Below are 15,311 nucleotides of genomic sequence, written 5' to 3'. Positions count from 1 at the left end.
GGGATAGGCTGACTGACCATTAAATAAACCTGAATACTTTTGTATTGATGACTGCCTATCACATTTGCTTAACACATGACAAGCTGATGCTTTATGTTACTGCCAGTTTTTCAATTTATTCTTATTATCCCTTACAACCCAGTTTCTTCTCTGTACTGCAATTAGATATCCAGCTGACTTTTTCTTCACTCTGTTAGTTTTGTGTACTGTATGTGTATTCAGTTTTTTTATTTCCTGTATGTGGATACTTCAGATTTGTCACTAATGAACAACATCCTGCTATTTGCAGACAAATCCTTTTGAATTCTGATTCCAATGTCAATAGTTTGGAGAAAATTATATTAATTACAGTTTTTTGGGGCAAAAAGACCTGATTCTTTTGTCCAAATTGTTAATTATTTTATTTTAAAAAGCATAATTGAGACATCCTGCTGCAGAATTCTGTGTGCTACTTCCAAATACTATTTATATATTCTATTTTATAAGGATCTAATTTATAGAATGCAGACATTCTATAAAAGCTACATCAATGTCTTTCCTGAAATCAAACTATATAAAAGGCATTTTGCCAAGCACTTTATCAAATAATGATTGAGTGATTCATCTGCCTTTCATTTAAATACATTTTATCATGTCTCGCTTATGTATGCTTGTTCTAATTATTTGGAATCCTTCTACAGAGAAAAAAGCTTTCAGTATTACATTTTTTCCTTCCTTCTAGAATGTTTGTAGAAAAGAAAGGACAGAAGCAGTAGGACAGTATATGAGTACTGCAAGACAACATTATACAGACACATATACCCTGTCAAATTTTTACTGCATGAAAAATCTTTGGGTGGAAATATCCTTAGTCAATAGCAATAGCATTTAGATTTATATAGAACCCCTTACTGCTTTGCAACACTCTCTGGGAGTTTTACAATGTCAGCATTATTTGCATATTGGTTCCAACCATCTGGGTCCTCATTTTACCAACTTGAGAAGGATGGAAGGCCGAGTCAACTTTGAGCCTCATCAGGATTGAACTCTAGGCTGTGGGCAGAGTTTGCCTTCAATGCTGCACTTAACCACTGCACCACCTGGGCTCAGTCAAGATGGTATGGTTTTCCTGATTCACTTCTTTTTTAAAGAGAAACATTTTCCTTCCTTATTTCCTATAGTCAAATAAACAATTAAAAAAATAAATATAATTATACGTGAGTCTCTGTTTTCCATCCCACTCTGATCTGGGCTTCTCCCCTGCTCTTCCACATGCTATGAGCATTATTTCTGTTGGAAGATGATATGCTACGTTATTTACTTCCAGCAATATGGCTCAGGCCACTTTCGTGCCAGTGGTATATATTTAGCACCTACAGCTAGTTATGATAAAAATTCTATGACGTAAACCAAAAATAACATTTTGTTCTGCAAACAGATTTTCTTTATGTCTACTCATAGGGTCCCCCTCGTTGAGATGTGCCCTCCAGGTTTCTATGCATTCCATCAGCCGAGGTCCCAGGGGAGGGGTGGGGGGGTGGCGGTTCTAGTAAAGGAAGGTCTCGCCCCAAGGGAGGCCACTGTACCTCAGATAGCCGGATGTGAGTCCCTCCTTGTGAAGTGGGGACAAGGGAGGCAGATGGGCTTGCTGATTACGTACCTGGCTCCCTGCCACGTGTCGGCGGCCCTGCCCGAGCTCCTCAACGTGATTGCCGAGGTGGCGGTGGAGACCCCCAGGCTTATGGTCATGGGGGACTTTAATCTGCCGTCTGTCGGCGAAGCGTCTGAGGCGGCTCGGGAGTTCATGGCTTCCATGACGGCCATGGACCTGACCCAATTAATTTGTGGACCCACGCACACAGGAGGACACACTCTGGATCTGATTTTTGTCTCTGGGCAGTGGAAGAATGATCTCGAGATGGGGGAGATAGTGATTAAGCCCTTGTCATGGTTGGATCATTCCCTTCTTAGGCTTGACTTTCTAACCGCCACACCCCGCCGCAGGGAGGCGGAACAGACCAGATGGTTCCGCCCCAGGCGCCTGATGGATCCTGATAGGTTCCAGACGGAGCTTGGGCCATTTCCTGAGACTCTGACTCATGGCTCGGCTGAGGATCTGGTGGCCGCCTGGGATAGGGCGGCCGCTGAGGCTTTGGACCGAGTCGTGCCTGTGCGGCCTCTGACCTGTCGCCGAGTCTACCTGGCTCCTTGGTTCTCCGAGGAGCTGAGGGGGATGAAGCGCCAGAAAAGACGCCTAGAGAGCAGTTGGAGATCTAGTCGCTCCGAATCCGACCGAACACTGGTAAGATCTCATATTAAGACTTACCTAGTGGCGATAAAAGCGGCAAAATGTAACTATTTTTCCGCTCTTATCGCATCGGCAGATAATCGCCCGGCCGCCCTGTTTAGGGTGACCCGTTCCCTCCTTCATCTGGGAGCGCGGGAGGATCCCTTGCAGGGTCGTGCCGAGGATTTTGTCCAGTATCTGCACGATAAAATCACTCAGATTCGGGAAGGCTTGGTCTCTGACTGGGTAGGTACAGACGGGATGATGGGTGTCAGTCTTGAGACTGCCATTTGGGAGGAGTTCGATCCTGTTGCTCCCGAGGACATGGACAGGATACTGGGGCAGCTGAACGCGACCACATGTTTATTGGACCCGTGTCCCTCCTGGTTGGTGCTGGCCTCCCGGGAGGTTACGCGAGGCTGGCTCCGGGGTATTATCAACGCTTCTTTGAGCGAGGGTGTCTTGCCATCCGCCTTGAAAGAGGCGGTGGTGAGGCCCCTCCTCAAGAAGCCTGCTCTGGATCCGGCTGTTTTGGCTAACTATCGTCCGGTCTCCAACCTTCCCTTCTTGGCGAAGGTTGTTGAGAGTGTGGTGGCGCAACAGCTTCCTGGGTACCTGGATGAAGCTGTCTATCTGGATCCGCTCCAGTCCGGCTTCAGGCCTGGGCACAGCACGGAAACGGCATTGGTCGCGTTGGTGGATGATCTCTGGAGGGCTCGGGATAGGGGTTGTTCCTCTGTCCTGGTCCTGTTAGATCTCTCAGCGGCTTTTGATACCATCGACCATGGTATCCTGCTGCGCCGGTTGGAGGGGTTGGGAGTGGGGGGCACTGTTTTGCGGTGGTTCTCCTCCTATCTCTCTGACCGGTCGCAGTCGGTGTTGGCAGGGGGGCAGAGGTCGACCCCGAGGCACCTTGTTTGTGGGGTGCCTCAGGGGTCGGTCCTCTCGCCCCTTCTGTTCAACATTTATGTGAAGCCGCTGGGTGAGATCATCCGTGGCTTTGGGGTGGAGTTCCATCAGTACGCTGATGATACTCAGCTGTACATCTCCACCCCGGGCCATCCCAACGATGCCCTTGAAGTGATGTCCCAGTGCCTGGAGGCCGTGCGGATCTGGATGGGGAGTAACAGGCTCCGACTCAACCCTTCCAAGACCGAGTGGCTGTGGCTTCCGGCGTCCCAATATAGCCAGCTGGTACCATCGCTGGCTATTGGGGGCGAGTTATTGGCCCCCACGGATAGGGCTCGCAACTTGGGCGTCCTCCTGGATGCACGGCTGTCTTTAGAAGAGCATATGATGGCCGTGGCCAGGGGGGCTTTTTATCAGGTCCGCCTGATTCGCCAGTTGCGTCCCTTTTTGGATCGGGATTCCTTACGCATAGTCACTCAGGCACTCGTCACTTCCCACCTGGACTACTGCAATGCTCTCTACATGGGGCTCCCCTTGAGGAGTACCCGGAGGCTCCAACTGGTGCAGAATGCGGCCGCGCGGGGGATTATGGGAGCGAGGGGTCGCTCCCATGTGACACCTCTCCTGCGTGAGCTGGATTGGCTTCCAGTGGTCTTCCGGGTGCGCTTCAAGGTATTGGTTACCACCTTTAAAGCGCTCCATGGCATAGGACCTGGGTACTTGCGGAACCGCCTTCTGCCGCCGATAGCCTCCCACCGTCCAGTACGCTCCCACAGAGAGAGACTCCTCAGGGTGCCGTCGGCCAGGCAATGTCGGCTGGCGACCCCCAGGGGGAGGGCCTTCTCTGTGGCAGCCCCCGCCCTCTGGAACGATTTGCCCCCGGAGATAAGAAGGATATCGGATCTTCGGGTCTTTCGCCGAGCCCTGAAAACACTTCTTTTCCAGCAAGCAGGGCTGGCGTGAACCCCGCCCCCCTTTTTTAGTTTTTAATGGTTATTAATTGTTTAGTTTTAATTTGTTAATGGGTTTTAATTCACACTGTTTTAATTCGGGCCAAAGTATATAATTCTTTTAATTAATTTTAAATTTTGTATTGTTATGTATTTTAGTTTTGGCTGTGCACCGCCCTGAGTCCACTAGGAGAAGGGCAGTGTATGTATGTGTGTGTGTGTGTGTGTGTGTATATATATATATATATATATATATATATATATATATATATATATATATATATATATATATATATATATATAAATAAATAAATAAATAGCACTAAACCTTTACATCTTGATTTTAAAAGCAATTAAACTACTGAGCTGGTTTGTCTTTTATTGGTAGATGAAAACTTGCTCCTTTTCTTTCTTTCCACACTGAATTAATTCCTGCCTTGTATAAAGAAGGGGCTTAGTTTATGAAAGTTGATTTTCTGCCTTGTGATAAGATCATTTGATCAGGGCGAGACAATTCCTTTCAACAATAAAGGGACTTTTTGGGGGGAATAAACCATCTGCAAGCTAAATTCAGCCATTAAGTAATCAAAATAAGGTGCCCTCAACTAGATGCCATCAGATGATTATCTTTAAGGACATGCAGCTTTAATTTATTTATTTATTAAATTTCTATGTCATCTACCCTACAAGGTGAATCTGGGTGGCTTACAAATTGTAGAAACAAGTAAAAATAGTTAAAAGATTAAAACAAACTAACATTAAAATATTATTAAAATCTGTGCTAAAACTATGCCTATAACAGCCAAGGAACAGATGGGCCAGGAATGAGGTCCTCTTATCCCATCAGCCACCTCCAGCAGTGAGCGCTCCCCTTTGGGCCCCAGGCCAACCAGCAATGCCAGGTTTTAATACCTTTCCAGAAAGCCAAAACTGAGAGTGCATTTCTCACCTCCAGCGGAAGAATGTTCCATAGGGATGGGATCACAGCAGCAAAGGCTCTTCTCCTTGACCTTGCCTGCTTCAATTCCTTACCAGACTGGATCCGTAGCAGGCCTTTTCCACTGGCATGGTGTAGGACGGTGTTCATCCATTTAATTCTATAAATTCTGGTTTATAATTGGTGAATTCAGCTTTTCCATTAAATTGGACAGAGTTTTCTGCAAATGGGCTAGGAACTCAGTAAAAAAGTTCAGGACCTGAGAAAAAAGAAGGTAAGAAATGATTGTGCAAAATTCTGGAATATGCCTCAAGAGAGTTTGCAGTCCAAATACCAATATGCCCTTAAAATAAATGGATGGCTAAAATGGCTGTATGAAGAACTGTGAACTTTACTACATTTCTTTGCATGTGTGAGAAGGCATCTGCTGCAACAATATGTACGGCCACTGTTCTTGCTTGGCAAGGCCAAACAGAAAGAACTGAAGAAGTTAAAGCATGATTTGACAATATTGAACTACTGGTGTCCAAATGTAACGCTAACGAAGATTTAATTTTCCAGGACTATAGGAATTTAGTTTTAAGTTACACTTACATCCCTACTTTTTTAAGCAGCCTATGTGATTCTCCCTACTAATAGCTTGTCTTTACAGCAATCTGAGACACAACAGCAGTGCCATAGGAATCTCCATCGTTCAGTAGAAATTTGAACCTGAATCTCCCAAGTGTTAGCCTCATATTCTTCTTTAACTATACCACGCTAGCTACTTAGAATAAAAGAGCAACCCATGACAAACAATGGTGTTATTATACTATAGGAACAATGGCTGTAAGCTGATGCAAAAAAATGCAAAAGTAGAATGCTTTAGGCCCGGGGTGTCAAACTGGTGGCCTGCGGGCTGGATGTGTCATGCCCACCTCAGCTTCGCAAAGGGAAAAAAAACGTTGCGATATGTCACGCGACGGCAACGTGATGCAACAAGTTTGACACCCATGCTTTAGGCTGTTGTATATACTTTTTAAGATAAATGTTGTACAGTAAAAGATAGTAATGGCTTCAATAGCGATGGAAAGGTCATATAAACAGTAAAGCAGTGGAAAGGTCATATAAAGAGAAAAATAAAGTGTTAGTGATAGCTTTTGATGGATAGGTTAAAGAAGAGAAAAGTATTTCTCATATCAAACATTATACAGAATGCAGAAGGCATTCAGACTGATCAAAGGTTCCCAAGTGTGAAGTTTTCATGTAATCTTGCCATTTTTTTTATAAATAGGCCATCGATCTGATACACATCGGTCAGGAGGCAGAGAACGAGGCCGATCCAAGGAACGAAGGCATCTACTCTCTCCAGATATTTCTCGTTGCAACTCAGAGGAAAGGAGTCCACAAGCAGATATTGATTCTCCAGAGCGACATCATTCCAGGTCTCCCAGTGAAGGCAGGTCACAAACTCCCAACAGACAGGTGGGTGTAAAACTGACAAAGATCATGAGAAATATCTGGAAATATTGGTGAAATGTTTGGAGCAACTGGTACCCTTTCTTAATATACTACAAGGAGCCTTTCAGAAATGCTTGCTTCCATTTTTGACTAACTGTAATATTTAATATCAGATAAATGAAAGTTAGTTTTAGTTATGGTTCATTAGAACAGGCTTCAAACTATAATTATAATTAGTCAACAATGTACAATTTTTAAAAAGGGTTCTTCTGTTTTGATTAATATTTTGCATTGTATGTTAAACATACAGTAAATGAAAGCTTCCACTCTGTTTTGCATGGCCATGTTAGAGGGGGGATGTGAAATGCACAAAGTAGCTTTTGACAGACTAATTGGTTTTCATTAACATGGGGTGAAATCCTGTCAAAAATTAAATTGAAGATATTCATGTATAAAAGGCTAGAACAAGCCAGAAGCATATTGCAAAGAAAGGGAGAGCAAACAAGGATCCATCCTTTGGCTCACAGTTTCACTGGCTGTCTCTGTAATGCAATGCTTTGCCTAGGGTGAGTAACCTGCAGATATTATGAGGGTCTCCATAACGTGTTGGTGCATCCTGCAAAGTGACTCTGCAGGCAGCACTGAAGCTCAAAGAGGACCTCAGAGAGCCTAAAGATTTCTGTTATGGTGAAAGCACATTTTCTTACTTGCCATGAAAATCTCTACTGGCTATCTAAATTGTAGCACCAAACTGTTGCCCTTGAATTTCAGTGTTCAGGCCCTTAAAACATTACAATAATACTAAAAGACTGATATCTAGAGGAAGTCAACAAAAATATCCAGAATAATAGAAATTCATGACTGTTATACTGTATTAAGCTTCAGGGGGCACAATGGCTCAGCAGTTAAAGACACTGAGTTTGTCAGTGGAAAGCTGACAGCCCAGGTTCGAGATCCAAGTTCCATGCTCCTGTTACGTGCTCTGTAGCATGTAACTCCTGCAAATCTAGCAGTTTGAAAGCATGCAAATACAAGCAGATAAACAGGTACCACTTCAGTGGGAAGATAGCAGCATTCTGTACACTTCAGCATATAGTCATGCTGGCCACATGGTCATAGAAATGTCTTTGGACAACGCTGGCTCCCTCAGCTAAGAAACAAGAGGGGCACCACCCCCTACAGTCAGACATGACTGGACAGGGGAAACCGCCACCTTTATATTAAGCTTCAGCATTATTTTAAATTGTGCCTTTTCTAATTTTGTTTCCCAGTGCCACACTTGACTCATAAGTGGATGGGGACTTTAAATTATAATACATAGTGCCAGTTACTTCAGTTCAGGAAAGATTGGTCAACAGAGACAAAAATGTTCTCTGCCCTTTCTGCCTGTCCCAGCTTCAGTTGAGGCAGGGCCTGGTGTCTGCTGAACATCCCAGAACTCTGTATCCGGCTTTTCCCTTTCTTGCAGGGCACAGGCTCCTTGAGCGAGAGCTCCATCCCTTCTCTGTCTGACACCAGCACACCAAGGCGAAGCCGCCGTCAACTCCCTCCAGTGCCACCAAAGCCACGACCTCTCATCTCCTACACTGCTATGATGCAGCACTGTGGTGACACCTCCCCACCACCTGACGACAGTGAGGGAGGCTCCCCTCTGCTTTCTGGGACTCTGGAGACAAACAATACCTGCTTGACTGAGTCTTCCAGCTCCCTCCAGGGAAAGCAGAGCCTTCTCTCCACTCCTCAGCGCTACATCTCAGAGCCTTACCTGATGCTCCAGGATGACTCCCATGCTTCAGACTGTGGTGAGGAGGAGACACTCACTTTTGAGGCTGCTGTGGCCACTAGCCTTGGCCGCTCCAACACAATTGCATCAGGCCCTCGCTCTAGGCATGGTTGGCAGATGCCCAATGGGCATTACCGGAGGAGGAGAAGAGGAGCATCACAAAGCATGATATACGGGGCTGGCATCGAAGTACTAAGTGATACGGAAGAAGATGACAAGTGCTAGAAGCTACTTCCTCTCCCCTGTCCCCTATGATGCATGCTGATTGCCACATCTGAAATGAAATGAAATGGAAATCAAATGCAGGAAAAAAAAAACAGAGCCTTCGTGCAAAACAAAGTCAGTTCACAGCTTCTTTGTCTCCCTTCTTTTCTTTTGCACAGAAAAGGTGCACCGGCGTGTTAAATGACAGTGAAAAGGGCAACAGCAACCTTCATCTCAAAGCCACTTGACCTTTTGGTGTCTCCCAAAGCCAAGAGTAAGGAGAGTAGAAGTTACTGAAAAAGCAGAGCAAGAAATAAACTAAAGACTAAGGGTTTTTAAAGCATCATTTTCCTCCCCCCAGAAAGAAGAATTTCAAGATGGTGGTTGTGGGTGGGATCATGTGAGAGATTCAGGGATTGAGAAAGGCCTTACAATATCTCTTTTGGGGACCCATCCTACAGGTTGACCAATAAGACCAGTGAATTCATTGCTGGATTCATTTGCAGTCCTCTAGACAAATTAGCCCATTTTTCAAAAACAAACCAAACTATGAATCTTGGGACATACTTGTAAAGAGAATAGGGTGAAAGGAAGGGAGGACAGCCTGGGCAAGAGATAGAAAAACATTTGGTTTAATGAAATCAACCTGATGCATAAAGTACCACTATCAATGTGGTAAAGGAGAGAATTGTTGTGGTCCTAAATGTATTTAACCCATCATTCTTGGGCACATGTTCTGAGTTTAGAAAGAGTGGAAAGTGTGTATGTGTAGAGATTTATTTTAATATATTGGTAAAGGCCAGTGCTAAGGCTATAGTTGTCTGACCTCAGAGATGGGAAGTATTTTTACTCAAATTCTCCACTTACCTGACACCTCCTACCCAAAAGAAAGCTGTATATTGCTGGCATCTCCCAGCCTAGTAGTAAGGGCTTTATGGAGAACACTGGTGCTGATCTTCTCCTTAAATGAGCTTTAAAGTTATTTTTAATTTGGTAAGGTGAGAGGGGAGCATGTCAACACTGAACATTTGTGTTTTAGAGGAAGTTGAGTTGACTTAGGAAAAGGAACTTGTGGGAAACTTTCTACATTTGTTTTTGTTTTTAATCTTGAGGGCCACCAGATGTTCTGGGATAGAACTCTGATCCACTCTATAACATCCCCAGTAAAAAAAAAAGAGAGAGAGAGCAGTGAGAATTGTAGTCAAAAACATCCCAACTGATTTTTATGGGAAGTCCAGCAAACTCAGTAGTTAATGATCGTAACTTTTCCATCCACGAAAGAAGACAACACAGGGAAGAGGTGATTTCACCCACTCATCCCTTTTTTGGTCATCCTCTTGTTTATTTTAGCAGGAATTTTCTTTCCTGAGCATGGAAGGCAGGAAGCCCATTAAGACAGCAGGTAGATACATGATCTCATCCTTTTTAGATAACTGAAAATAATTTGTATTTTAAATGTTTACCCAAAGGGCCATTTGACTCTTATAGCAAAAAGCCAAGCTTCTTAAGGAACCCGAGCATTATTCTCCTTACGAAGAAGCAAAAACGATGCCATTATCCTTTTCCAGAGCAGGCCAACAGCCTCCTGAAGTTCAACTAGATCCAAAAATTGTCCTCAGCCCAGTTAACAGAATAACAAGAGTTGGAAGGGGCCTTGGAGGTCTTCTAGATCACCACCCTGCATAAGAAGAAAAACTACAATTTCAGACAAGTGGTTTTCAATCTCTTCTTAAACACCTCCAGTGTTGGAGCACTCACAACTTCTGGAGTTACTAAATCTGATTTGGTTTTTCACTTGAAAAATGTCTGGGAGTTTCTGATGGAAAATTTATAAAGTGTAAGTGGTTGCACATACAGAAAGACTTGCTTAATTTTTTCTACAGCCTATTTTGTTTTATTTTTTCAAGGAGGAAAAGAGCGTGGCCCTTTTGTGCTAATTTCTTTTTTTCCTAAAGTTATTTTTCTCATTTACCACATTCTCTGATCAATTCTCACATAATACATATCTAATACTAATATCTAATACTTTCCTGCTATCCTAGATTTAATTCTCCATCTTCACTGCTGAGTTGCAATATAGTTAATCTGCTAACCTCTGTCTCTAGCAACCATTATTCAATTCCAGAGAGGAACAGTGAAAAAGAAGCACTTTTAGAGAGCAGTCCCAAGAAACAATGATGGACAGTGAACCAACTAACAGTGTGGCACGAGGTTGTCTGCCCGATAAGATACATTTTAAAAAACAGGCAGAGAATCAATCTCACTGTTGTGGCTGCCATCTTTCTTTTTTTGCTCACCCCCAGCAGAAGGCCCTAGTGTGACATGAAATAATGGGATGACTCTGCTAGTACATTGTTGGTGCTTACTCCTAGCATTCGGATGTGTAGGTTCATTTCGGGTATTTAGGTTCATTTGCTTTCCTTGCCGATAACACTTGAAAAGAAAATGCTAAAGCTATAGGTGTTGTTTGTGCTTTTCAAACGTTGCTTTGGGGAGGAACATAAGAGCTTCTTAATACATTTTCAGCCATTGGCAAAGCTGTTGATTCCAAATTGACTAGTAACACCTATCCAGGTTTCTCAAGTGGAGCCTTTGACCAATTCTGCCTGGAATTACCAGGGATGGAACCTGAGACCTTCCAGTTTTTAAACATACCCTGGATCAATGGTGGTGCATTTTTCAAGCTGATTTTATTTATTTATTTATTTAATTTGTCAAGAACGTATTAGGTAATATATAAAAGTATGCATAAAATAGATACAAATAGAGGAAACATTAGGACAGGGACGGTAGGTATGCTGGTGTTGACACAAAAATTGAGCAAGTTACCCAATATACTTATCTTGGAATTGTTTTTTCCAGTGCAGGAGGTTGGACTCCGCACCATCAATACCTTTCTCAAAAGGTCAGAGCAGGAGCAAGCCTTGTATCCAAATTAAGTAAACGAATCCAACCAACCTCCATTTTACCTCTTCGTAAAGTCTTTCAGGCTAAACTTGTTCCGATCATGCTCTATGGTGCTGAAATTTGGGGTCTTACAGAGGCCCCCATATTAGAGAGAACTCAAAATAATTTGTTAAGGAGGATGCTTGGGGTAAACAATTCCACTTCAGCTGCAGCCGTCAGAGCTGAATTGGGACATTTCTCACTGTACACCTATACAATCACTAGGGCGGTAGCCTACTGGCTAAAAATGACCCAGATGGATGCCAGCAGACTCCCTAAAATATGTCTAGAGGAACAGCAGATTTCAAATCCTCAAAGATATTCCTGGCTAACCCGGCTGTCAGAAATATTGAACCGATATGGCGTAGGGTTCCCGTTGTGTGACACACTGAACCAAGTTAAACAACGGATTAAAGATATACATGGGCAAATGGACATGGCAACCCTTTCAACTAATCATTCCCTTAAACTGCTGACAGCAGTTAAAACAACTTTCACTCTGGAAAAGTATTTACATTTAGAAATGCCATCAGTGGAGAGACAGTTATTTGTTAAGTTTAGATTCGAACTTCTAGATACCAACGTTAGATTCGGCCGTTATCGGAAAATCCCGTATGACAAAAGAATATGCATATGTGGGGTAAATGTCGTGGAGGACACGGCGCATATAATATTCGAATGTAGTCTCTATCAAGAAGTAAGAAAACAATATCTGTCCCCAATTATAAATAAATTTCCCCACTGGAATATAAGCCAAAAATTAGCATTTCTGTTGAGGGCTGACTCTCCTCCCCTGGTAAGAACGATCACTCGATACCTTAAAAGAATGACGGCAATACGAGCCAGTTATATCAAAAAATTTTTTATCGATTGTAAGGAAGATGAGCTCAGTTAGAGAGGAGCTATCCTATTTGGGTTATCTAGTCTTGGCAACTTAGCTATTGAAATTTGATATTGTAAAATTTTAATGTCATCTATCATATATTTTTAGATTGCTATTTTTGTAACTGTTTTATCTTTTTCCCTTTTTCTTTTCTGTTTTGTTTGAAAAGGCCTTCGGGCTATTCAATAAACTATACTAAAGTATGCTGGTGCGCTTATGCACGCCCCTTACTTCTGGAACATTCTGGCTTATGGAAAGGCATAGACAGATTTGGCAAAAAATACAAGGATTCTTATTTTAGTTTGTGGCTCTGACTGAATTAGCACACAATTTTTTTCTCCAATATTAAGATCAGAGAATTCTTCTCCTTCATTTATCTTTAGCCTAGTTAGCCTATGTTCTGCGTCCTCCCTTTTGTATCTCTGTACAGTATATCAATGTCTGTCTCATCACACTAGGATGCATGTCTGGCTTTGAACTGCAGGGGGACATCATACACAATCATTGCCTCTGAGTGGATAGGACTCACATTTCTGTTGCCAAGTTATGTGGATGATCAGTTTCTACTTTATTCTTTTTCTCAAGTTCATGGATATTCCCAACCTTGACTTCAAATGGGGAAAACTTGTGCTGCTTAAAATTAGTTTTGTTATTAAATTTATATAGAAGGTTCCCGGGATCTTGTCTAAATTACTGTAACCAGATAATATAATATCCCAGGATTCCTCAAAGGAAAGCAATGGTAGTAAAACCAAATTGGCTCATTTTTGTCACTATGCGAGTTGATCTTAGACATTTTCTTTGATAGAATTAAATCCATTCTGTTTTATCATGGATCTGAAATATTAACATGATTTACAAAATGGAGCACAATGTATATTTAGCTTTCTTCCTACTAAAATTGATAATCGTTTATACTACATGCTATAAACAGCATGACAGGATTAGAAGATATTTTTGTTAAATTTGCACAATTTTAGCCCATCTTCTTGGAAAGCTACAATAGCCAGCAGAAGTTCTATACCAAAAATATATATATAAATCATACCAGATTTTCAAAATCATTTCACAAAATATTTCTACCTCTATTTTATATTTTATTATTACTTCATAAAGCATATGGGAAGACAAATGTTAAAATTGATACGACATTTCTATTTTAAATCTTGAACTATCATATTTGGGCTGCAAAAAAAAAATACACCAAATGATCTCCAGATGGCAGCAAATAGATAGTTGTAGTGACACAATATTTTGCATTCCAATAGCTCTATTTATGCCATAATCACCTTTCATTCCATTATTACTTTTGTCAAATAAGGTTTTTTGAAGCAGTATGAAAACTTAGAAAGCTGGTTAAAGAACATCAAAAGTAACTTGAAAATTGCTTCTCTAGTGCCACCTCCAATCTGCAAAATAATTACAATCTTTCTTCAACATTTCATCAAGTCACCTGATGAAGTTTCTCTTTAAGGTGCTTTAGTTGTGCCAGGATTTTATTTATTTATATATTAATATTCTAAAAGAGATCAGTATTAAGTAAAGAAGAGGCACTATTACAGGCATTATAGTAATTTTGTTCTCCAGGAGAACAACAGAACAAAATTCTCTTGTTACAAAAATAATATGGCACAATTTGTTTTTAGCTTTATCTACTTATATTTTAGCATTAAATACTAAGCACTGTTAAAAAATTCTACTTAGCAATTAAAAATAATGAGCTGACCCAAGTTAGCTACTTCATGTGTTCTAGTGTACCATATGTTTAAAGAAGAATTGATCCTTTACCATGAAATGTTTTATCTGAAATGAATTCCTTCTAAATTAAAATTCATTCAGTCAATATTTGTGGCAGTGGAATACCATAAAAGCCATTCTTCACATGAAGCTATGTGTGCTCTCTATGAAACATTTCTTCTACTTCTGGCTGACAGTGATGCAGGAAAGGAGAATTAGCTGTCTAGGGTAGTCCTTCTGGTACAATCCTTTTCTATTTGCATTCTTTCACTAATTGGTCATTAAGGGGAAAACAGAAGGCATGAAATGACCATATGGTGGGGTTAAGCATCTCAATTTACACAATGGCACAGTTCTTATTTTTTCCTCTAGATGGACTAACGGCATATATAGTACCTTTTCATCATCTCTTTACCCTCAACACTTTATAGATCTGGTCAGCTGTGCCAAGAGAAAGAAAGAGAGGCATCTTTGATCTTCCTCCTAGAACCTTAGTTCTTTCACAGAGATCTTTCACAGAGATGCAGTTCTTCACATTATAAACCTGGGAAGATCCTCTTTCTTACATTGTAAATAGGAGGATTGGCATTTAAGTCTCCATGTGGGAAAATTTCTGATATGTTAGATTTTCTATACATAATAGAGATAATCTGTAGGAAAATTTTTTTTGCGTATATTAGAGTGGGAAGGAGAATGGTAGAGGAAGCAGTCTTATTTCCTGCTACTTTTAAAGTTGCCTCACTTAAACTTCTTTTTTATTACTATTATTATGGATACAGAATGAATCAATCTATGAAGTTTATGTAAGCCTTGTTAGAATATGTCCATCTTTGTGGGATGTGGGGGGAATCCTCTTAAATCCACCACGGAAAGTTTTCTATGAAGGCTTTAACTGCTCCTAAGCTTCAGAAACAAAGGTAGCTACATGAAATAAGTTTGTGGAAAGTGTACTATGATTCTGGTTTATTGAATATTGGAGTGAGGAAATAATTTTACTTTGCTAATTTTAATCAAGAAAGACACCTAGGAGGCAGCTGGTGCTTCTAAGGGCATAAACCCAGGAATCAGAATTAATTTGCCTGGCTTGGAAAGATGCTTTGGTTACTCTTCTGGAAGCATCCAATTTCATCACTGGGGCTGCATTTTATCTCCCTAGATTAGATTATGGAGCAGCACCAGGGATTGCAGGCACAAGAGCAATGCAATGTCTAATGGAGGAGAATCCAGCCAAAAGAACAAAAACCAAATACTATGTT

General features: G+C 41.6%; 1 protein-coding gene across 5 annotated transcripts in view; it reads left to right on the top strand.

Annotated features, from left to right (window-relative positions):
- CACNA1E (calcium voltage-gated channel subunit alpha1 E) overlaps positions 1 to 10,349 on the top strand; it is a 453,280-nt gene extending 442,931 nt beyond the window's left edge. For all 5 annotated transcript variants that reach the window (XR_015733193.1, XM_060690120.2, XM_034409672.3 and 2 more), the window contains 2 exons: positions 6,336 to 6,526; positions 7,971 to 10,349. Coding sequence is in view for 4 of the 5 variants with exons in the window: in XM_060690120.2 (XP_060546103.2) it covers positions 6,336 to 6,526; positions 7,971 to 8,510 (731 nt within the window). In the remaining variant the exon portion in view is untranslated. The remainder of the gene's footprint in view (positions 1 to 6,335; positions 6,527 to 7,970) is intronic.
- The last annotated feature ends 4,962 nt before the right edge of the window (positions 10,350 to 15,311 follow it).

Source organism: Pantherophis guttatus, chromosome 3 (assembly GCF_059756535.1).
Source record: "Pantherophis guttatus breed Tessera chromosome 3, ASM5975653v1, whole genome shotgun sequence".
NCBI lineage: Eukaryota > Metazoa > Chordata > Lepidosauria > Squamata > Colubridae > Pantherophis > Pantherophis guttatus.
Note: the sequence above shows the minus strand (reverse complement) of the source record. Positions and strands in the feature narration are given on the sequence as shown.